This window comes from Pomacea canaliculata, linkage group LG2, assembly GCF_003073045.1.
Source record: "Pomacea canaliculata isolate SZHN2017 linkage group LG2, ASM307304v1, whole genome shotgun sequence".
In the NCBI taxonomy this organism is placed as follows: Eukaryota; Metazoa; Mollusca; class Gastropoda; order Architaenioglossa; family Ampullariidae; genus Pomacea; species Pomacea canaliculata.
The window spans coordinates 18,537,200-18,562,864 of record NC_037591.1 but is presented as its reverse complement, the minus strand read 5'-3'; the positions used below and the strand labels follow the sequence as shown (position 1 = coordinate 18,562,864).

Genomic DNA, 25,665 nt, shown 5'->3' with positions numbered 1-25,665 from the left:
GTTCGTTTGCAACTCATATCCAATCTTTTCCTGGAGGTGCAAACTTACAATGTGTAGAAGAAATAATCATCTTGCCTTGGCCAACATCTATTGAAACTACATTTGAGACCCCATGTGCACATCGCCCCTTTGATGCTGCAGTGTCACAAAGTGATACTAGGCAGTTTGCTTTTACTTCACTCATCTTAATGACTTTTTTCTCCTAGACTTATCAAATGACATGATAGGGCCCTCCAAACCTGCTTGCTATTAGTTAATTTGAGTGTTGTTTAAAAAAAAACAAAAAACCTCAGGTCTATTGGCACATCTTTAACCTTTATAGCTATAATAAGGCTGTTGTTCACCTGACCTGTAGAGCACACCGCAAAATAAGCATATGCTTAACTTACTGTTAGCGAGTGAACTTTCAATGGCTCGAGAGACATTATAGGTTCTGCTGACTCCTATGGAATGGTCATCTGGTAAATCTCAGAGAAAAAGAATTTATGGTAAAATTATATTTTGTAACCCAGTCTCCCCAACAACAGTGAACCCTTACTTGATAAGTTTTTTTTCAGGGTCCAGCAAATTCATCAACTTGTCAGCATACACCTTTTTGGATGCCGTGAAAAGGATCACTTCATACAAATTAGCAACTCGTTCCAGGAATTCTCGAAAGTATGGTCGGGTCCGAACATACACCTGCAATCATTATACATTCACAGTTTACTAAGAACGAAATATTAAAACAGGCAGTCTGCAAAACTTATTTGGGTACTGCAGACAAAAAGGAAATATTTACTAAAAGTGCAAAGGCTTATTCTCTGACCAATAAGGGATACCAGAAAAAGGTAACTTGACAATGTTATTGCACTACTCTATAACATTTATTTATACATTCATTAAAGAATACATAAACTGAAACACACATAAAAAAATAGCAAGACTAGTGCATAATAGTGCTGATGTGACAGAAAAAAGATAAAATGTCATGTGTCATACATCCCCTTGTGTGCTTGTTCAAACTACCTGGTAAGTTACATCCTGGAATAGCACTGGGAAGGAAAATGCAGCGTCCTCCATCTCAGTCAAACTGCAGTGAACTAAGGTCTCATCCTAAAACATACCCAAGGAAGATATTGCATAGATCGATCTTAAGAAAAAAAAAACTTCCACAACACCAGCAACATTTTTTTCTGTTAAAGAGATTTCATTGTGCTGACACAAAATGGTTGAGAAAGTAGAACATATCAGAAATTAAATGGAAACTTGTCTTAAAATAACTGTTCTTACAGTTAATACACACGCTTTAACTTGTATGTACATATGACTCATACAGGGTTCACACAGGTCTGACTACACTGAAAATAAGGACCTTTTAAGGACTGGACACCTATTTTAACAACCATTTGAAGACGTTTTCATAATGAGCAGGCACAACTAACTGCAAGCCATCTGTTACTCATGTTTCCAGATTTATAGATTAAAGAAAGAAGCTATAACTTAGTGTACAATCAAATTAACCATTTTCTTACCAGAGCTAAAAGAAATAAGTTTCACCTCTACAGTGCTTTTCATTCTTCCTGTCTCTTTGTTTTCAGATGAGTTTTTAAACTAGCTTAAATCATGGAAGCAATATTCAAAGATACATGGCAAAATCCTGTGATTTTGCCCTTCTTTTGTCCTACAATATTCAGTCTTTGTAATCTTTCTTCTTTTAACCCTGTCGGAAACTGCATATTCCAACTTTCCAGGAATGACTTCACTTTCTTCCTTGCCATTTGCATAAAAAAATTCCTCACCCATGGGTGGGAGCAGAAATGCTTCTTGTGACTGAAATATGGTCAAATCTAGACACCACACGACCTTTTTTTGAGGCGTTTGAAGTTCACAAGATCTGAGGAACTCTTAGTGACAAAAATGAACCAAACTGAATATCCTGACAAGAAATGTTATGATTTAAGGTACATATATACATATTGATACTTATTTAGACAATCCCGCATAACTAAACAATTACAGTTACCCATTAGGCAGCTATCTTTGCCTTGGGCAGTTTCTTTATTGGGGACATTGTTCAATTATACAGATTGTATGGTGTTAAAAGGTTTTTTCCTATACACCAAAAAAAAAAAAAAAAAAAAAATGTAATCACCATCATAACTTTATCTAACAGTCCAACACATTTGTCAGTACATCCACATTAGCACTTCCTTAGTTCATTGTCTTTACCTGACATGACCTGTTTTAATCCGAGACTTTTACTCCTTTTAACCTTCTGTCTTTTGCATAAGGAATCTTTCTGCACCCTCCCCTCTCTTTTTATGTCAGCAAAGTCTCTACATAATAATAATAATAAAAAAAGTCAAAATACAAGTTCACAATAAAATGATGACAAAATCTTTAATATAAAAGATAGTCTAAAGATAAAAATCATGTGGCTAAGTGGCCATTTTTGTTAAGTAAAATGGTGGCTAAACTTATTTGCATGGCTCTGTTTAAAATAAGCAGTTGAGCTTGCGTATCTATAGTTTGAACAATGTAGGGCTCTTTTGGTGATATCTGATGTTAATAGCTACTTTTTTCATTGGTGATCAATTGCCTTTTGGGCTTGGGACGATTTGACTTTTGTCTTGGGACAAAATGGACCTACGTGGGACAAATTGACTTTTGGTGTGGGTCAAAGTGACCTATGACCAGGTCATTAGGCAGAACTTCAAAGCTTTATAGCCCAAACCTCACGAGATTCCTGTTCTATCTTTCTATAGTTTCTCCTCATTCCACCCAAGTTCAGTTTTTCAAGCTTTATCCCTGCTTATCCCCTCCCAGTCATTCAGAATTTTATTTCTGTTCCTGGTCCATCTTTTTTTCTCAGGATGGAGAACTCCCATCCAAGGAGGAAAGAATGGTTTGAACAGGGGTAGAGTGAAACCCAACACAGGTGGTGCCCATTACCTTAGTTGTTATATTTTCTTAATTGCTTTAATCGCTGTCAAGTACACACTCCCTCCCTTGGACCCATTCTTTTATGCAAGACAGTAAAATTTTGGCCTTTAAAAACAGCAATAACTATGTCCCCTAGATCTAAGAGAACTATGATGAGTTTTTAAACTGCAGAGTGTGTGAATAATGTAAACACGTTTTACACAAGCACTAATAATGTTTCAGTGGCACTGCTCCTGGCACAGAGTGTAGGCATATGTAAACAGACTGATGGTCATTCGACACCAGTCACCACAAAGAACCACATGAATGATGGGCTGCTTTAGCGACCTAGTCCACTTAAACATTGGCTAGAATTCCAGGGCAGCTGAAAGATCTGGTTTTAAAAAAAAAGTCCTTGGTCAGAGATAACTTTGTGTTGGGCTTGCACAACAAAGAATTTACTGTACCTGCTGTGATCATCAAAAGATAGGGAATAATAATATATTGATTTGTATAGTGCTTATCCCCACCATTAAAGGCAGGCTCAAAGCAGTAGGCATGACTGTCCACATGGGGTGGAAGAGATGAAGAACTGCATTCAGAAATACCTGAATAAAGTTTCACTGCATGTCTCTTCTTAAGTTAATGAAACAGGAACATAGAATGTCACATCCAACTCTCTCTTATACCTTACTGTGTAGAATGAATGCGGTCACAGGTGTTATATTGGTCAGACTCTGTGGTCATGTTATACAGCTAGTAAAATAGCTCTGATGTCTGTAAGCTGTAAAAAAAAAACACTTTGCAAAAGATTTACTGCCAGTCATTTGGCTCTAGTTCAGTTGCAAACCTCACCAAATCAAGAACAAGGGAGAACTCTGGTGAACTTCGTGTTTTCAAAGGAAGAGCTGGCAGACGAGCACGCAGTTCATCTGTCAATGGTGGCAAACTCCGAATAATGGAATAACTGAAAACATTCAATAAAATGATGTAATAATGTACAGTCAAAATGAAAATGCAAACATTTTACACAGAACAGCTGAAACTTACAATTCACAGGCACCGAAAACTACATATACAACTTACACAGACCCACATGAACATGCACTCTCTCTCTCTCACACACACACACACTGTGAAAGAGAGGCAACGCACGGGTCATAGGGTTCTGTGTCCCATTCATAGTTTTCCTCTTGGCTCTCTTCTTGGGCTACAGTGAAACTGGCACATTCCACGTCACCGCCCTCCAGCCCTTCACACTCTCCCCCATCCCCTGGTGTAAAGACTGCCACAGCTTCAGTCATGGTGCTGGTGCTAGTGGCAGCAGTGACAGTGCCACTCTGAGTGTGATTATGGTGGTGATGGAGAGAGAGAACTGTTGAGTCAGCCATGGAGTAAGCGCCCGTCATTTGTGATCCTGCTGTAATGGATGCCAAAGACACCTCTAATGTTGAGGAATACAAAGATGTTGATGTGGTTGCACCAGAAGAGCTGGCAATGCTGACTGTTGATGTGGAGTTATTATTTTCTTCATAGGTTTTATCACTTCCTGACTTGCACTCTGTTGTGATGCCTGACCTCTCAGGGTCTTCATTCTCCTTGCCTGAAAAGGAAAATAAAAGTTATAGACAACATTACAAAATGCAGTGGACTATCACACCCCTGCAACCTTCTAATGATCAATCTCAGTTAACCCCAACTTGCCAATCAAAGACTTGTTTCTTGCCAAGGCACATGGCAGTCTTCCAAGGAACAGGTAAATATAACAAAAAAGTGAACTTCAACATATGGCCACCTAAATGCACCAACAAACCATATTTTATAAAATATGAACATCAAATGTGAATAGTACCAACTTGATATTCCAAAATTATTCTAAGATTTAAAAAATTGGGCGCCCTATTAAAGAAAAAGGAGACTCATAAAGAATAAGATGGACCTATTAAAAGAAAACAATTTTTGACAATATTACACTTCTTTGTATGCAGTAAAACCTGCAATATGAGGACACCTTTGTTCAGCTAAAAACTGTCCCTTCATGATAGATATCATCTTGTCAAAAATCAAAAGTCACAGAAATCATGCATCTTTAATCTATGTGACTACAGAGGTAATCTATAAAATAATCCTAGCATACTGAAGAACAGAATATGAGCAACTGCTCAAATTCTGGTGCACTCAATGATGTATGTCTAGATTCCATGAATAGGCTATCCTTCCCAAAGAGTTCTTTCCTGAGAGTTCAGTTCCATGTGCAGTTTGTGTCTTTAATAAAGAAGCTTTTGAACTAATTTCCTTAATAAAACAATTATATGTTAACATTCATCCCATCAATCTGCAACTTCTGGCTAAGAAAGATGAGCACAGAGTGTTTCCTACTAATGCTGCTATTTTAGTAGATGCTCACAAAAATTGGAAGCAATATGTGAGACAAAGTCACTAAATGTTAGATAGCCAGAGATGGCAAAACTTATGAAGCTAGTGGACTCTGAACCATTATATAACTAAACCTATAACTGTGTAGCTCAATGTTTGCAAATACCATTTTGTTTATTACTATTTTTTTTTTGCAGCACAGTCATGCAACCTCGACATGCAACAGCAATCATGTTGACTTTTCTAAAAGCGAAATAAAGAATTAATTTTATTAGTTGTGTTAAAGTTATATGTAGGAAACCATTGAAAGGTGGTTTTATTTTCCATCAAACACATAAATTACACGAAAGGCTTAGATAAAACAGAGTTATTAAGCTTTCATCTTTTCTGTTCTCACTTTCTCAGTTTCTTGTTTTAGTTAGCTTGTTTACTTCAAAACCTAATAACTTTATATTGACATGAGATACAGATCTAAAATTTGGTTAAGATTTTCTTTATACTTATCTAAACATTTCTGAGGGATTTTAAAGAAATATTTGGTGACATATTCTCACCTTCTCAGTTTCTAGTTTTAGTGAGCTTATTTATTTCAAAAGCTTATAACTTTATGTTGACATGTGACATAGACCTGAAATTTGGTTGAGTTTTTCTATATGCACACAAAAGCATTTGTTTAAAAGCTTTTAACTAAATATTTAGTAGTTTAGTAGTTACTCAGCTTTAACCTTTTCTTTTCTAGTTTTGGTTACAGATTGTTGACTTCAAAAGTTTATAACTTTATACTGACATGTCATATAGACCTACAATTTGGTTCAATTTTTCTTTATACAATTTTAAATATTTCTATAAGGGCTTTTAAAGAAATATTTAGTAGTTTAGTAGTTAAACTGTTTTAAATCAAAATTTCTTAAAATTTAACACATTTTTACAATGAAATTCACAACAAACAAACAAAAAAAAAAAAAAAAAAAAAAAAAAAAAAAAAAAACAACCCTAAGTTGATTTTCCAAATTCCCCCTCATACCATTGTAGATCTTTCTTTTAGGTACCCATTTCAAAAAGAATTTTGAGTCTACTCACAAAATTGACAGAGTTATAAGCTTTTTAAAATGTTTGTTTGGGTATTATTTTGGATTGTTTCCATGGCAACCTATAGCGTGACAAGTGCAGTAAAACAATTCTTTGAATTCCTGTTCAAAGGCAAACAAGATGATATAAAAAAATCTGAGATATCCCATGAAACATTTTTTTTTTCAGGACGTACCATGCCTTAACAGGTCGATCATCCAGTAAAAAATTTATGCCAATCAACTTTCCACATAAGATTCTTTATAGATATGCTGGGTTTAGCCACACTTTAAATAAGCAGGAGAAACTATTTTGTATCAACGTGTTAATGTCCAACTTATCTAGAGTGATGAATAGCCATGTAAACTTTGCACTTCAACATTTCAAGAACAAAAATGAAGGGGTAGCAAAATATCAGTTTTAGTGATTCTAAAAACTGGAATTTATTTTTCCAATGGTCCACAGACTAAACCTTGTTGACAAGAGGTACTTTCAAATCTGAATGATATGGTATGTAGCACAGTTAAACAAATACTCACTGGAGTGCTCAGCATCCGTGTCCACATCCACTTCTACACCCTCCAGGTCAAGATCAAGAGTTCTAGCAATGACTTCCATTGCCAGCTCACATTCCTCAACTGCATGATGATAATGCATCTCAGTCAATGCCAAAATCTGCATCAAAATCTTTCCTTTCTTTGCAAAACATTAATAGGCAAAACCACCATCTTATTTCTTCATAGCCAACCCAATAAATGTTACCTTCCATTAATAACAAGACCATTTTTTATGGGTGAAAAGTTGGGCCTCAGAAGCAGAATCCCGAGATATAATTCCCCCTTCCCCTGTCCTTCTGCTTTATGGCAGTGATAAGGTTTTTATTTAGGATTGGTAACTTTAAATTATCACAAATTTCAATTTATTTAGTTGTTGAAAATAAAGTTCTTAAAGCCATATCATAGTACATTTTTTTTTGTTGTAAATTGGTCATGCTTACTCATTGCATCCATGGTGCACTTAACTGAAGATTGATAGGGGAATTAACTTTCAGGAAAGAGCAATGGAGAGTATATGTGCACTCTGCTATTTTTGTTTCTGCAATTTAATATTAATAATAATGTTTTTTACCATTCCTAAAAAATGACAATATAAATAGCATCACCATATTACAAATTATAAAAAAACACTATTCCCCCATTACCTTCATTGGGTACAAATGGTGGATACAGGGGAGAGAAAATTGTGCCCATAAGTGTGGTGCGTGGGGGACTGCCAGACTCTGATGTTACAGAATTCACAGGCTTGGCTTTGCTTTTTGATCCTGAAGAATAGATATGAACAACTATAATCATTTACTTTCAGCTATATTTTATCAGCTTGCCTGATATTAATATTCTTATTTATTAAGCCCTGACTAAACTTACATAAAGCAGATTTCCATTAATGTGTGTAAATAATACGAGTGCTCCAAATCACATAAAATTTGCCTATAGGGTTTAAAGGATCTGGAGTTGTGGGGTTTGAAAACGTTCAAGAATTTAAATCATAGGTCTTACTGCACAAGATACTCAGTAATAATAAACCAGATAGTCATACTTTAATTTTTGCCATTATACTCATTATCAAACATCAGTAACATCTTTTACATGCATTAAAACATGACATCTAGTATACTGACTATGAAACAGCATTTAATAAAATTTAATGTACTTTGCTCTGGGGAAAATTGCTTCATGGATATTTTCTTCAAAAAGCAATAAGTTCCTCTTTTTGTATGCTGATGACATTGTAATATGTTCTGAATCCAAAACAATTCACAGGAAGCACTCAATATTTTGTTGTCATATTGTACCGAGTGGAATTTTCTGTTAATGTGAAAAAAAAAAAAAAAAAAGACAACAAAAAAGCAACTGAAATCATTGTTTTTTTCCAAAAGGTAAAATACGTAAGCTACCTGTTTTAAGTTTAATAAGGAAAATGTTGAAGTAGTGTTTGATTTATTATATCTAAGTGTTAAACTCAATTATAACAATAAATTCTCAGTAGTCAAAATGAATCTTTATGATCGAGCATATCAGGCGATGTTCTCACTCCTCTTTACATATAGAAAGCTTTCACTTCTTGCAGATATACAGGTGGATCTATTTGATAAAATGATTGATCCTATATTGTTGTTTGGGTGTGGAGTATAGATTTTGGTTCTTGTGACCTGACTAAACTATCACAACTGCAGTAAACACTTTTAAACTAAGAACAAAACACCAAACTTAATGGTACTTAGCAAGTTAGGTAAATTTCCTCCAGATGTTATTGCTAAAATTAGGATGCTATGTTTCTGCTGCAGTAAAAGATTTATTGAATAGTTTATGGTTGTCGTGGGACCAACAGGAGAATTAAAAAAATCTTCCTAGCTGGTTTAAAAATATGTTTACAAGATGTTTATTTCACATGCATATAGTTCTCTGAACAGTATAAGAAGGATGTGCATTGGAATTATAGAATGTTGAGGGACTTAAGCAAACACTCCATGATAAGACTTACTGATTGCCTACTTTCTGGCGACACCTACCCCAGCTTCCTCACACTTACTCTCTGTCTTTGTAGTGCTTTTCAACATTTGCTTTTCAGTGAGCGAAGTGGCACCCATCTCTTCTCCCAAGCTCTGTACTACTAACATTCACTTAAAAAATTATCAAGTCCTATCCAAAAAAACAAAATCACCTATTTTCTAAACCTGTTTAGGCCTACTATTGTTCATGAAGTAATTTAAACACAAGGGCACCAGGACTGCATAGAATCTGTTTTCCCTTGTGCTGAGCTAGCATGTGCTTTTAATGTAATATAAAAGGAAGAATCTTAATACAAATATTACTCTTTTTGCGACTGCAGTGCTGACTGGGAAGAGGTGATGATGCAATCAGAGAGTCTGCAATATTCAAGGGTGTGGAGCCAAAACCCGAAGGTCGACTGATGACAGAAGCAGCCAAACCACCAGACTGAGAGTTTACAGCTCTTCTCTTGATTGGTGTATCTCGGCTTGCCTGAAACATCAACCCATCTATGCCAACAAACAGCCAGCACATAACTGAAAGGAAGTATAATTTTTTTATGATCCTGAAAGATGAAATAATCATAAATGAAAGATTGCACTCATAAAGAGAATGCTTATAGCACTTAAAAACAGGAATGAGACACATGCACAACATACAAGGGACAGAAGAACAAACAACATATAAATGATGGAAGGATAAACAACAGAGTACTGATGATTAAAAAAAATACAATTACAGGAAAATGCAAAGTGGAACCAAGTAACAAAGACTGAGAGTATCATGATTTTGCAAAGGAAGATGAGTAAGGAAGTAGCAATAAGCAGAAAAAGAGGGGAAGAATGTGACAAAGGACTAGCATTGGAGTAGTGCTTAACGAAGAGGTACATTTTTAGCTTACATGTAAAGGATTCAATTGTGGGTAGATGGCAGATATGGAAAGGGAGAGAGTTTCATTGTTTTGCACAATAACTAAAAATACTGAGACCATTTGTTTTTGTTCTGATGACAGCAATAGTTCGGAGATGATCATCAGACAAAGAGTGTAGTTGTCTGACTGGGATGTAATGGAAAAGAAGTTCAGAGAAATAGTCAAGGCAGGAGCCAGTAAAAAAAATAAAATATAGCAAAGACTGTTTGAGCTGGACACTACCCTCCGGTGTTTGGAGGGATGACATTGACAGAGAAAAAAAAAAAAGTGGTGATTGAATGGCATCAAGAAGTAGACAGGCCGCCAGTTGAGAGAGCTACTAAACTTGCGCAGAATAAGTCTGACCTCACTATTGCTACTTCTCATCATGCCCCCCACCCTCCCATCTGACAGGTCACAGTTAGGGGACAGATTTCTCGTGGTCTAGTGTAAAAAGTTCAGAAACCAGAGACCCCAAGATATTACTGTTTACAGCCATACTTACTTCTGAAGCCTCTGCTTTCCGTCGTTTGTGTTGTCTTTTTATAGAATTACATGGTGATTTCACAGGGTTGCAGCTCCTGACCTCTTTATGACTGCTGCTGTGGGCAGCATGGTGTGCCCTCCCCTCTACAACTTTGTGGCGCAGCTGCATGGCAATGTTGAATTTTCTTCTACAACACAAAATGTGAATATTTCCAAAAGTTACAGCAGCTATTCCAAGTGACAGTAAGAACAGCTATGAGTTTTTACCAGTGCAATACTTAAAAAAAAAAAAAAATAAGAAATGCTACATTCCCAAGCTTGCAGGGTAAAAATTCTGATAATACAATAAAACCTCCTTATTAAAACTTACTAAAATTCACCAAAAATGGCTTGTAAATGGGAGGAGTCATAATAAGCAAAAAAACCAGCGTGCTTTTATTCCACAAACCATGATTTTAAACACCTTTAAATTCATTTATTTTGAAGTTTTATTTTTTGAATATTTACTGTAACATATTAAATCAGTACAAATATTTATATTTAAATTACATGTATATCACATTAAGTATTTAATAATACAGCAGGAACATTATTACTAAATAACTTTGAAAAAAAGAAAGGCTTGTCAATATTTATATCCTAGTGACAAGTTGCATGTAGGGTAGCCGTTGTTTTACCATTACATCTTTCATTTCAAAGCATGGGTGATATAGGTTCACATTCTGTAAATTTGATTTACATTGTATTTTTTTAACTGAGCTTCAGTCAGATCTGAGGTGCAGAGGAAACTGGCTTTTCCACAGAAAAGGAAACTTAGCAATTAATCGCGTATTTAATATTTTTAATTGTATCAGTTTGAGAATAGTTCATTACAGAACATGAGCACAACATATCTGCAAAATATCGTTGGGATATCTTTATTACTGCACAGACACAGCTGACAACCATTTATCTGGTGTAATTGATGTCAAAATATACCATATGTCACTAAACTAAGAATTACGCTAAAAAAAGAAAAAAAGCTGTCATGCAGCCTTCTGGTTTAAATTTCTATAAAGGACAATAGTCCGTGCTTTATTAGTCAAAAACTTTCAAGTTCTATGATAATCTTCACTGGTTTTATCGTAAATTGAAAAACACAGGAAAATACCATCTCACAAGCTATATGCTTTATGCTTAAGTACATAAAGCCCTTGGTGTCATAGATACTACAGTCAAATCTCCCTACTATGCCACCTACCGGGACCGAGCAAAAGTGGCATAGTAGCGAGAGTGGCATAGTAGAGAAACGGCTTTATTTGTTCAAGTTACCCGTCAGTCCAAAGCAGGGGTGGGCAATTAATTTTCCCAAGGGGCTGCATGAGAAATTGGGATGGTTTTAGAGGGCCGGACTAATATAGTTAACTCAGTTTTACCTAATACTGTATGTATAGTATATATACTGGCGGGCGGGCCGGTCAGAGACAGGAGTCCTTTGCCCAGGTCTGGTCCAAAGCTCTCAAGAATCGTCGGCTTCGCTAGCTGTCTCCTCTCATTCTCCCCCTCACCTCTTCATCCTCCACCCCTTCCAACCACATCCGCGCACCTGCATCCTGTCGCTAGTCGACCCCCTCACACCTTCCCTCTGTCACGTGGCTGTCACCCGGCCAGCGACCACCAACCCCCACATTGCCAGCCTCCACCCTCCCTGTGTGCGTGCTATGTTCCATCCCACCTAACTGCGATGTCCCACACTACCGTACAGTATAGTAATAGAGCACTGCGCGGAATTTCACAACTTGTGTCTTTTAACAGTCTCAAAAAAGTGGCATAGTAGCGAGAGTCTGGGGTGGCATAGTAATTTTTTTTTACATTGAATTTATAGTCGGGACCGAGCAAAAGTGGCATAATACCGAGAGTGGCATAGTAGAGGGGTGGCATAGTAGGGAGATTTGACTGTATAGCATTTTTTCAGCTGTTTTTAATGACTGTTAGAAATCAAGGTTTTATGCTGACTGCCAACATCTTTTTTATATACTGATTAGCTTTGTTCCATAATTTTTAACTTGTATTTATAACCACATGCTTTAAGTTCAGTACAGTTCTCTCAGCTGGTGTCCCCACTGATGTATGATAATTGTTGTAAATATTAGAGGATTGTACTGGCAAGTAAATTTTCTTTTATTTACTCCTTAACACTCTAAATTATAAGTACAGTAAAGGTAAAGATCCTGAGACATTTTTCAGGTTGTTAGGGATTGAGGTGTTGGAGGCCTTACTTTTTGGGGACCAGCTTTACATGAAGGCAGTGCCCATCTCCTCTCCCTTGCTGCCTTACCTTACCCAACCCTCTATGGAGTCAAGTACCCATTCAACCAGCTGTGCTACACAAGCCTCTCAGTTCAGAGTATTTTGCTTGTAAATTTAAAACATTAAAGCATTTCTTAATAATAATGATGAATGCTTTTATGACAGAATCTTGGTGGCCGGTTGTCTGTGCTTTACATTATTTACTAAACACTGCATTCGGTATTCTCAATAATGATGGCCTCTCAATGAAAACATAATATGCTTAAGTGCGAATCACTCCTTCAACTGTTCTTGACAATCTGACAGTGACAAAACAATAATTTATGGTGACACTGACCAACAGTTGATAATTATAATGATCTTACATCCCTAAAAAAAGATCAGTCATATTAATCTCACATTACTTGTCTATAAGTTAATTACATCACTTTGACCTCACAGAATATTATACTTAAATTTGCAAATACACTTTTAGTTGATGTCTGCTAAAGGTGCATGCAAGCAGAAATAAATCATTATTTGTTGTGCCAAGAAAATGGACATTCCAGCTGCTCAAGCATAAACTAGTGTTCCCTAGCATAAGGAAGAAACAAGCTTGTGGTGCCAGGGCCAAACCAGAGCCACAGGCAATCATGGTGCAACCACTACCAGGAAGAAAAACAAGGCCAGCTGTGGCAGTTTGTTGACAACAGGTATTCATTAACTTTGATCAAGCAGACTGCATTTTATTCTTGTTATGAAATGCCCTCTTGAGTAAATATTTCATTTTCATTTTCTGATAGACATGTTACTCTGAGAGTATGCAACTAATGCAGAAAGCATAGACTCCGTATTCAAGAACTGCAGTTGGGACAGCATACCCCTCTTTAGGGTCCTATGATATGACAAAGTTGTTGCCTGGAAGAGAACTAATTGTTGGCTCATCTCTGTCCTCTCCAGTGAATATAGCTATATTTTGCTTTGTTCCCCAGACAAGAAGCTGGGCCCAAAAGGGCTGTTAAAATTATACCAAGATAAAAACCAGCAAATTAGTAGTTTTAGCCACTAGGTTTCTTACATGCTTTTGTGCCTGTTTCCCCTCTAAACTCTCCAACAAATGTGACTCTTATTTTCAAAACACCAAATGGTAAGACAGTATTGGGGCTTATGGTTGGCTTTACACACTAATGAACAGCAAAAACGTACATTAAATCAGTATATAATGCCATTCTTATTTGTTGGTAGAGCAGATAAGAGAAGCTGCTACAAGATTGTTGTGAAACAGTGAGTCTGTGACAGATGGCTCTAAAATTTATCCTTATCTTTGTTCCTGCCAGGGTTTTTTTCTGAACAATATTAAGTTATACCAAAGTGTTTCTTCAAATTCAGTTAAGCACTTAGGAAATATCAGAAATCTCAGGAAATAAACTCAAGACATTAACTTGAAAGTTAGTAAATCACCAGAGCTGCTGTGTAGAAAGAGGCATTCATGATTTCACTTTTAAAGTTCATTAAATTATGGACCTCAAAATGCTGCTAATTCAAATAGTAAAAGCTGTTATACATCCTGTAGATCACCATGTGCATCCCAGAAAAATAACCTCAACAGTATATGCTAAAGAACTCGTTCACAGTTATCTAGACATATTAGAATGAAACTAATCAGCCATCATAATTCAACAAGATCTTAATGAACTTTTTGTTACATAAAGTAATTTCTTGTTACCATGTGCCAGCTCTAAACCAGTGGTTCTCAAAGTGTGGTCAGGTGGTCTGCGGCTGACAGTCGTCATATGTCAGCAAAGTGATGTTTAAAGTGATGCATTCCTTGCATTAACATTTTAATTACAAAGAACGAGGTACGTAGTTATATGTCAACTTATTACTATACTACTGTCACAAAAGGACATTTAGTTTTGAATTGTAATAAAACAAATGCGGCAATTTAAATTTGAAATTCATAGTACAAAGTGATTTTTAGGCCTTGGTGGTCCGCCATATTTTTTACTTAAGTAAAGTGGTCCGCGGTCCGAAATACTTTGAGAACCACTGCTCTAAACAATATAGTAGCATAAAGTGTATTCTTTTGTTAACCATCATCAGTGATTATCTTGTCTCTTTTTGCATGATTCACTCCAACAAATTTTCCCCCAACCATCTGATGGTTGAGCATGTCTTCCTCTTAAATACTTTCTGTGCAGGACTTCTTCTTGTGCATAAAATCATACTGAATATAATATGCTTTTGTTTTATCACTGTCTTGTGCACTTACATTTTCTCCCAATTTGCATATAATTGATCTTTAGTTGTCATTGGTTTATCACTAATGAAACACATGTACGTTAGTTATAAAGGTTGGGTTTTCAAAAAATAGAAATAAATGTACAAAAACTTAAATTCTCATTACAGTAAAAGCCACATAGACTTTAGTTTGCTCACCATTTCAAGGCATTATAAAGTGTAGAGATATTTTCTTTGTGGAAAATAATACAGGTGCATGTTGCACATGCAACAAGAAAGAGAATTTCAATCAGTTATCCATAAAGTTCTGTGGTTGAGCTTTCCTTCAACTTGTTAGCAACTGAGCCCTAAAAAGGCTGGTCTAATACGAGCTGCAACACTGATTTATCTCCTCATAATCCTACAATTTACTGCCATCCAAATGTTTTGAAACTATACTTTGTCTTCATCAAACTGTGCAACGAAGTTGCTGAGCTTCACTCCATAACCATCACTCACGACCTCCATTTATAGCAACCACTTATATCATAAGCTGATTACCCACGATAAAAATAACCATGCTGGCACTATGTTCTGGCTGGTTGTGCAAAACTGCTAAATCTACTTCCCTCAGATAATTCCTATGTATATCTCCTGAGACTATGAATATCTCAGATGTAGGAGTTGTATAGTATACTTTAATGTTAATAGTTCTAAAGGTTTATCTTTCATCCTTTAAGCTAAAATTGCAATTTACCGAATCACACATATTACATTTTATTCCTACATTTAATGCCTCCTTTCTGATCACTTGCTTGCTGATCATTTTTAGCTTGCCCCTTTAACTTTAAAGATTATAACATCTTTATAACTTTATATGTCATAGCCTTATTCTTCTTAGTCTTACAACAAAAATCCTCCATATTCTGGACCTAACAATGCTACTTAATGTTTGTGGCTGGACAGATTTCGAAAAACAAGAACTAGCATGCTTAAATGAATTAGTTTTGCCAGACACAGTATCTGACAAGCTTCAATCAAATAAGTGGACTGCTCCTGTAAAAGATACTATTAAGCACACAAACTGGCAGGTGTTGCCAACTTTTGTACAAGGAATATATCTAGCAATAATTAAATGTAAGCTATTTCTCCTTCAGTTACCACTTTTGCACCCATTCATTTAACACCATTCAAGGCTCAGTTGTGTGGAACAACGTAGACTTTAAACTTCTAAAACTACCAACGTAGAAAATCATCAATCACCCACTAACCAGTTCCCAAGGCCGAAGGTTGGGATATGTACAGAGACCACTAGAGAGAAGGTTTTGCATACCCATCAGACTGTCAGCATGGCCAGATATGTTCCTTGAAGCAATTCATTGAGAGTTTGGCAGTTTACATCAAGATACTCTGCACACAAAGGCTTTTCCCATTTTTCTATAAGAGATTTGAGTTTAGTGCTCAAAGCAGACATAAACAGTGTGGTTTCATGCCAATGATCACTAGATGTGTCTGTAATGTAATTTTGTTCTGTACCTTCACCTAACAGGCTGATGTTTTGTGGTCATGTTTTGATTTAGATAAAAGTGTTGGATCTTTATGTTTACATGTGCTTCTACTGCACTTTTTTTCCCTCTTCTGGTTTGCACTGGAATGTATCTAATTTTATTTTGAAGTGCAAATTGTTCGGATCTATTGGCTGGATTCCACTCTGCCATGCTTTGCAGTGACCTTGAGCTGCAGTGAACAAACTGAAGCGATGATAACCCTTTTGCAGTTTTATATAACATTTCTTCCTTTTCTCAAGATTACTCAATATCTTCTAAGTATTCTCCTGATGTCAGTAACCCTCATCTGCAGTGATTGCCATTTACTGCAGAAACACACCAAACTGGACTTTTGGCACAATCCCTGCAGCATACAAAGCCAAGCCGATGCAATCTTTTGGGGCTTTCTACCACCACAGTGTTTCTGGCCCCCGTGTACATGTCTGTGTATGAACGTATGAAGCCTGTTGTTAAGTCGGTGAAGCGTTGGATGGATGAAGGTGTTGAATGTTTGCGAGGTTGTTTTGATTGTACATTGTGGGATGTTTTCTATAACTCATGTGATTGCCTTGATGAACTGACAAATGTTGTTTCCTCTTACATTTCTTTCTCTGTTGATTCTGTAATACCTTTTAAAACCATTGTCATATTTCCAAACAACAAACCGTGGGTAACCAGGAGATTGAAACATGCACTAAATCAGAAAAAACGTATTTATTTCACTGGTGATGCCTTGGCTAAAAGATCTGTGGATAGACAGGTAAGTGATGCGATCAAAAGAGCTGAAAGAGAATATAAAGACAAGATAGTCACGTTACTGTGCCGGCGACATTCAACATGCCTGGCAGGGGATCATGTCTATGGCATCTGTTAATCAGAAGACGGACTGCACTAGTAGATCAGTCAAACTTAATGGCGTGAGCGATCAGGACTTGCCAAATGTTTTGAATAACTTCTATGCAAGTTTTGAGAACCATGATTTTTCCGATAAAGTAAGTCACTTGTCTCCAACAACGACATAGTTATTTCTGAAGTCTGTGTGATGGAATCGCTAAAGCGGGTCAAGATCAACAAGTCGCAGGGGCCTGATGGGATCTGTGGGCATGGCTTACACTACTGTGCTGTGCAGTTGGGCGGAGTGTTTCAACATCTCTTTCAACTCTCTCTCAACTCAGGGCACATTCCAGCAATCTGGAAACTTTCCAACATAGTGCCACTCCCCAAAATACCTAATCCTAGTCAACTGGATGATCTGCGGCCAATAGCACTAACCTCCCTTTTAATGAAAACTCTTGAGAAAATTGTCAAAAATCTCATATTAACATATGTAACACTGCAATTTGCCTATAGGAAGGGGAGGGGTGTTGACAATGCCAAGTTGTTCATTTTGAACACACTAAGCAAACATTTGTATAAGCCTAAGATGCATGCCAGACTACTTTTCGCTGATTTTAGTTCTGCATTTAATACAGTGCAACCATACCTTTTGGCTCTGTGACTGATTACTGATTTTGATCTTCCACATCAACTGGTTATGTGGATAGTGGATTTTTTGACTTGCAAACAACAGAGGGTATATGCAAATAGTAATTTTTCTGATATCGTTGTTACAAGCACTGGGTCCCCACAAGGCTGTTGTCTATCACCCCTGTTGTTTATCATGTACACTGACAGCTGCAGAAGTACCAAGGAGAACAGCTTCCTCATTAAGTTCTCTGATGACACTGCATTGTTAACTCTTTTGCAGGAACATAAAAAAGATCATGGTAATGCCTTAACAAATCTTGTACAGTTGTGCGATGAGAACTTTCTGGAGTTAAATGTAGACAAAACAAAAGAAGTAAATATAGACTTTAGAAGAATCAAAGAGGATCTTGTTGCTCCCAGTGTGATACACAGTAAAACTGTTGAAATTGTTAACTCTTTCAGGTACCTGGGAACTATTTTTGATTGCCAGCTCAAATGAACACCTTGTTAAAAACCAACAAAGAATGTAACTTCTTCATAAGCTCAATAGTTTTGTTAAACATGGCCAACAAAGAATGAACCTTCTTTATAAGCTCAATAATTTTTCAGTTAGTCGAGCAATCTTAGGCCTTCTACCAGTATTTATTGAGAGTCTTTTATCCTTTTCATTTGTATGCTGGTTTCGCAATCTCTACGATAGGAACAGTCTGAACAGTACTGTCCAGATCTGTTCTAAGATAATTGGTGTCGGACAAAGGGATTTAGCTTCTTTTTATGATCAACAAACAGGAAAGCTTCATGCATTTTGTCTATACCTGAACAAGTACTAACGAGAGAATTTATATTATTAAGCTCAGGTAAACGTTATTCCATGTCAATATGCAAAAGTAACAGACACCTTCGGTCCAGCTGCTCAACCTTAGATGAAGTATCAGTGGTGTGTGTGATGTTGTAGATGCGCACATGATTATTCTGGATGCAATTTGTTGTTTTTTTATAGTATATCTATATAATTGCCTTCCTTTCATGTGCTATTGTACATCTTAATGCTGCACCTTGCGGTGAACTTGTTCTACTTTTATTTTTAATTTACTGTAACTAGAGCACCTTCCCATGTTTAAATTGCCCACTGGGACCAATAAAGTTAATCATGGTCATTGTTCTTGTGCATATTTAACATATTCAACACTTTTTTGGGAAGTCTATTAGTGAACAAATTTACAACTTTGAGCCAGTATGCAATATATCTCACATAAGCATTTAAAAACAGTGAGTATCTAACCGTAAATCATTCCATTTGGACTTCTTGCTGTCACGTTCAAGAAACGTTTCATGGCAAATAAATGCAAATAAAATAATATTGTTGTCAGCACACAGACCCCACACCTCAGAATCGTATAAAAGAATTCTCTTAATTTCTGCATCAAAAAGATTGAAAAGCAAAAAGGGATTACAATCTTCAAGGCGCCAAAGAACTTTTAGAATTCCAATTTCTCCTTTGTGTGCCTTTACTGCTAAGTCATTTAAGGCATGAGAAAACACACAGCACATTGACAGAATTATTCGTAGATATTTATGACTATTAACTATTTCTAGTTTTGCACCATCATAATACCATTCTTCTCTTCTAGCAACATGAGTACATTCCTGAATACAACCACATTAGATTTCTCCATATTTACAACTAGGTTCAAGTGTTTTAGTGTTTTTTATAGAATATTTGACTGGCTTTGTAAGTTAATCACTGGATTAGAAAATAGAGGAATGTTGTCTGCAAATAAAAGGAAAAATAACTGAATTAACTCTGGGCTAAGCTGATTACTATGTAGGCCCTTTGCGCAGATTTTGTTTGTAAGCTCATTAATAAATAGTGAGAATAATATAGGACTATATATTCACCTTGCTTCAAACCTCTAAGACATTTAAAGTAGCCTGTCAGATTAGCCTCAAAAATGAACTCTAGCTTTTACCACATTGCTCTTAATCATTGTAACTTGCCTTGAATACTATTTTGATGCAGCACATTTCAGAGTTTATCTCTTGTGACAGAATCAAATGATTTATTAAAATTGATAAATGCTAAATATAGCTTTTTATGATGCTGAAGCTGTTTTTGTATAATAGCAACCAACGTGAAAATATGATCTATTGTACTATGATCTCTTCTAAAACCAGCCTGCTCCTCACCAACAGTATCATTACGTTTAATCCACCTAGAAATCCTTTGATTCAAAATAGAACTATAAATCTTACTACATACGTTTACATGGGAATATTCCTCTATAATCATCCGGATTCAGGATTATTTCTATCTCCATTTTTATGTAATGACTAAATCACTGCCTCTGGCCATGCATCTGGGAAACTGCTATCAAAGAGAAAATTAAAATAGGACATTATAACCTACTGTATATTAAATTACAAGGGCAAAAGTGGCCCTGGAAGACTAAATCATTAAAAGCAAGAATTTTGTTATACTTTATTACATTATGTACATTTTTCTTGCTGTATATGTGTGTGGAAGGGATCTATGAGAGAAAAAGACTCTGTGTACATTAACATGAATGGCTTGTTTTGATGAGGCATATGCTGTTAAATGACTACATTGTGTATTTTATGTTTTTTGTGTAATAACAAAAATGAAAAAAAAACCCAAATAAATATCGCAATGTAAATCATAGTATTTCCTCAGAATACACATTCAAGCTACTTTCACTTCTGATTTCATTTTTTTTTTTTAAATAGCACGGTAAAGTCTGAGTATTTTTAAAAATCGGAATTTCCCATAAAATGTCAATGAAAAACAGTAGCCATGTCTTATATCAACCCAGAAGTAATTAAAAACCCAGAAGTAATTAAAAACAAGCTGTTAAAAGTTAAACAGGGAACATTCATTTTAGCTGGTGAACAGTAATTAACCTTGCTTTAAAGTAAGAATGATGCCATTGTATGGACTCTCCAATCAAATCACAAGAAAGCAACATAATAGAGGGAAAGCAGAATTAGAAAATGGGAGAGGGGGGGTAAAGTATAATGTGGGCAGAAACAACTTGTGCATATTTTGTGCTTGTTATGGCAACAAGCCTGGTAGCCAAGCAAACTAATTCTCTTTCCTGCCGCTGTATTAACAGTCTTCATCAATATCTGCATCAAATGTTTCAAAGGTGTTCGTGCCAATCATAACCATAGGTGTTAACATTAAACAGGTGCTATCGATGCCCCAAAAATAGTAAAACAAAATGTGCAACACCTTCAAATATCCAAAGCAAGAAGAAAACATTACAGCATTTAATACTGTCTGTGGTAAAACAGACAACAGGAAGACAACTTGGACGTATACTTATCCTCCATTTTAGATGTTTGGTGTATAAATGACGACTTTAAACTACAGCTTTAAAATTGACTGATTTGTCTGTGTAGACCTGTATTTAAACTTCTCTAGGTATTCGATTTCCAGTTTGAGTTGAGTCCTTTCTTACTTGCTTAATTCATCTTTTTTTTTTGGTTAGATGGAAGAATTATGTAGGTAAAATCAATGTGCTAGTAGTAGATAAAAAGTGTACATTGAAACTACATTTACAATTCTCCACTGCCTGCTCAGTGAGAAACTAAAAGTGGAAATGGTGTGCATGAACTTATTTCCATAATGTAGCTTACAAGAAAAAATATGTACACATGTGCACACCTGTATCACAAGTGGTGCTGTTCCTTTCAGTTAAGCAAACACCAGTCAGACATTGCACCTAAGGAAGAAACCACTACCTTTACTAAGACCAAGATGTTGTGCACAGCCACATTTCTTTAATGCATGCCTGTACAACCCATGCTGGTGGCAAGTCGACCAGTCTCACTCTGGCTGGTCGTTATCAACATTGCATAAGCAAGATTCAGATTCTATTTTTAGCTTCTGCCTCACTAGGCTCATGGCTGTGGTTTCTACTGTCAGAATGTGCAGTCTGGCTGCGCCAAAGTGAGAGCATGAACAAATGATTGTGCATGTGTTTGTATGTATACCATATGCAAGTCTATATGCAAGAAACGCTGTGATCTGGTTTAAAAAAAAAGCTTACTATTAGCTTTGTTTAAAAAGAAAACTTTTATGTACTGCAAAAATGAGGGTACTTAATCAGCAGCTGACACCCCCCCCCCTTCCATAAAAAAGTATGTTTACATGCACATACAAATCCATGTGTACTAATAAGCCTGAGTATGGGCTAATCGGTGTCAAGCTTTGTAAATGTAGATGATGTACCAACATGAAAAGAGCTGCAATGGTCACTTGTCTATTTCTGAATACTTTTCTATAAGTCTCCTTCATAGTGAAATGCTTTTTGCTGATCAATAAGAGTTAACAGGATGCTGAGTGTTAAAAATAACCATCTCCAGACTGAGTCATGCCTAGCCACCACAGGCAGACATGATCAACTAAGGTGTTGCAAGACTTCATAAGCAACCTAGATTTTTTTAACTCTCCCTCTTGTAAATATATAAAATATATATTTTACATATAAATTAAATGTATCAAGCTACACAAATCATGGTGAAGAACAAGTGTGATGTTTCTATCAACAACTGTGATGAAACAGTGGGATGAAAATCCTATTTACCACACCTTACAAAATTTTTCTTTTGATAGTAAAAATCTGCATTTTGTTGGTCATAGCTGTTATAACTAGAAATATATCTTTGAAGGATTTAAAAAATGTCCAAATAGAGATATGATAATTCAAACACGTTTCTAAATGAATATTTTGCTAATCCAGCATAGGTCTAGTCCTCAAGATCATCTCTTCTGTGATAGGTCCAGACCTAGCTAGTCGTGCGTGGGAGACAAAATTAGGCCACCTGCAACAGTTTCAACAGCAGCGTGCCCTCATGCATGCTAACCCTACACGGACAGCGTATGAGCAAAAATGCAAGTCGCCGCCCGCTGTTGTGCTGCAGTCTGAACGCAGCAGTCGTGTGACGTAGGCATGTTTAGAGGTCTCGTGGTTTTTCGCGAGTACCGTTAACCGCAAAGCTGCACACTTTCAAATGTGATCATTCTACAACAGTCGGTATATGGTATGCTAGACGTTTTGTGGGAAAGTGGCTGGTTACTTTTCACTGTTTTTAGCTGCAGCCGGTAAGATCATTTCTATCAATAGCCCAAGGACACTAATCGATGCGTTTCTGCTTCGATCCACTGCCAACTTGCTAGCGCCCGACAAACCTTGTTGAAAGCAAGTGATGGCAAGTTGCCAAAACCAGTCACTCTGGGACGAACTCATTCAAATTGACATCGCGTGCGTTAACTGCAGGTCAAAATAGCTGAAAATGTTTTTGATTTATATTTCATGAATCCTCAACTAAAAACTCATGTTTCGAAAGTATATGAGAGTTTAGAAAGCAGAGATTTTCACTTACCACAGCTCCGATGTTTACTCCGACTCCATTTCGCGCGAAGCACAGAACTCCCGGATGACGTGACTTGCGCATGCGCATTATTCATTTAACACTAGCAAGTGCCTGTGGCCTTGGATCTTCGGGGCTCGGGAAAGGATGCAAACGACAGGCCAACATTGCTTAGATCGCATCCAAACGATACGAAATTACCGTAAATTACAAAATTACATAGGTAGTCATCAAATGAAATTTGGAACGAAATTAATCAACAGCATTATGCAAGTACATGTAATTATAACTATAAATAAAATATCGTGTTTTGTATTAATTTTTTTTAAATCATACACACGCATGTCTATTTTAAAGTCTCTGTCATTGTGTTTTATTGGAACTAATACTAGCATACCCTTATTGTTTCTTGCTTTGCGTCACCTATAATGCACATTAGAAGACTGAGCAATATGTTAAGGAAGTAATAACGGCGAAGTAGCATCAAACAGAAATCAAGGATACCAAAGAGAGCCTCGTTGAATTTTCCGACAAAACGTTGATGCACCGTTCATGTCACGGTGTCCCTCAGAAAGCGGGACAATTTTGGGACGGAAAAGTGCAGAAATGGATGTGCCTTTTCTAACAGTTATCTTTTTAGAAAATGTTTTGGGTGATCTTTTCAGAAACCTATTACTCTCATTTGAATGGCGTTTTTACGCACTGTTTCATTGGTTGCTTTACGTTTTTATATTAATGACTAGAAGGTATATATACTATACTACAAAGCTATATAGTAGTTTTTACCTCCTTTTTATTACTGGCGACGATGGTGAATACAATCATGCATATGAATTGTACATTGCTTGGGTGAATTTAGAAAGGTACCTCTTACGTATATTATATATAAACAATTAATTGTTTACATTTCGCCCCAAGACCATCTCGCCCAGCCATATTTCCCCGCAGCCTGAGTCAAATCGTCCCAGCCATGATAATTATCATATTGTCCAAATTAAGACCTCCGATCACTCAATATCAGTTTCTGTTACTGAAAGGGCACCGGTACATAAATAATACTTTTGTTGTGTTTTTTTCATATTTGGACACTGAAAGGACAAAGAATAGTGGGTTTACCCTAAACCCATTGCCTTTAACTTATACTTGTACACAGAAACAAAAGCACATTTTATTCGACTGTCGCAGAAGATAGCGAATTGTAGACAACGTATTTTCTACTTTTAACAATATTTTGATTAAAGTTAATTAGAGTAGGGACAATCAACCGTGAAATGGGCAAGCTGGCACTACATCGGCTTCCGACTGTTGCGACACCCCTCTATATAGCTACCTATATAGCACCGGTGTCCAGTCGGGGGTAACGAAAACATGCGCCACCCCTTACGTGGGCGGCCGCGATTCCCATGTTCACTTACTGCCAGAGGAGATAAACATTTGTACCCCCTTTTTCTCCAGCTCAAAGCCGGGTATCGCCCCAGGCGACCACCGCCCCTCTTGAGTAATGTCTTTAGAACATGTACTAGCTCCGGCCCTGTTTACATGTCCAAGGTAAAAGAGTGACCAGATACAGGAAGGAAGAAACAATCAGCTGTTGCCAGTTTGACGCTTGAAAACACCTATCATTATTTTCATAAAATTATAGATCTTCTTCTTCGTTCCTATTCGCCCCCAGTGGAGCATAGGGCCGCAACCACACGCCTCCATCGGACCCGGTCCTGGGCATCCCTTTCTATTTGGGACCATGCCATGCCAGCTGTCTCTGCCTCTCTGTGGAGCGGCCCGGTGGCGCAACGGTTAGCGCTGTTAGCGCCTGTCACCAATACAGTGAAGGCTGGCTGCCCTGAGTTCATTTCTCGTCTCGGGCACGCTGTTCTTTCTCTGCACGTGGCATCTGTTTACAGGGCTGGCTGCTTGCCGTAATATAGCCTTAGTTGCTGACACTGCGTAAAACACCAATTCCCCCCCCCCTGCCTCTCTGTGGACTGATCGTCTCCACGTCTGTCTATTATAGATTATAAAATTATAGATAATGGGGAAAAAATACTGACGCTGGTGGAACACTAACTATATTTCATTCTTGTTCGTGGGAGATGTTTCTGATGGCATTTTTACTTTATCTGATAAAATAAGTATAAAAAAATTAAACACAATTTTATTTGAAGTGAACCCAAAAGGGTAAACACATTTTTTTCCCTTAGGTCTCAGGATTTTATGTAATGCATATAACTTAAAATATAAAAGTGTGAGAGGCACTGATGATCCGATTTTTAATAGCTTGAGAGAGAACCTTCACACATTTATATTTTGTTATATGTTATATTGTGAGCAATAGTGGATGCCAGTGAATTAGCCACATCTATAGTGGCTCAGTGAATACAGTATCCAACCTGCAACCTATTGAGCCAGCCTGAAACCCTCTCGATCTCAATCTTCCTTATGCATAAGAAAAGTTATGGAGTAAATTAAACCCCAGGAA

The 25,665-nt window shown here is 36.8% G+C and overlaps 1 protein-coding gene across 1 annotated transcript in view; it reads right to left on the bottom strand.

Moving 5' to 3' along the window:
* Positions 1-23,353, bottom strand: part of LOC112556120 (CTD small phosphatase-like protein 2) — a 28,817-nt gene extending 5,464 nt beyond the window's left edge. The window contains exons 1-9 of the mRNA XM_025224809.1: positions 23,202-23,353; positions 10,313-10,481; positions 9,221-9,389; positions 7,550-7,669; positions 6,888-6,986; positions 4,060-4,507; positions 3,760-3,871; positions 1,009-1,095; positions 539-681 (exon numbers count right to left, since the gene is read on the bottom strand). Coding sequence (XP_025080594.1) covers positions 539-681; positions 1,009-1,095; positions 3,760-3,871; positions 4,060-4,507; positions 6,888-6,986; positions 7,550-7,669; positions 9,221-9,389; positions 10,313-10,462 — 1,328 coding nt within the window. The 5' untranslated portion in view covers positions 10,463-10,481; positions 23,202-23,353. The remainder of the gene's footprint in view (positions 1-538; positions 682-1,008; positions 1,096-3,759; positions 3,872-4,059; positions 4,508-6,887; positions 6,987-7,549; positions 7,670-9,220; positions 9,390-10,312; positions 10,482-23,201) is intronic.
* Positions 23,354-25,665: the final 2,312 nt, after the last annotated feature.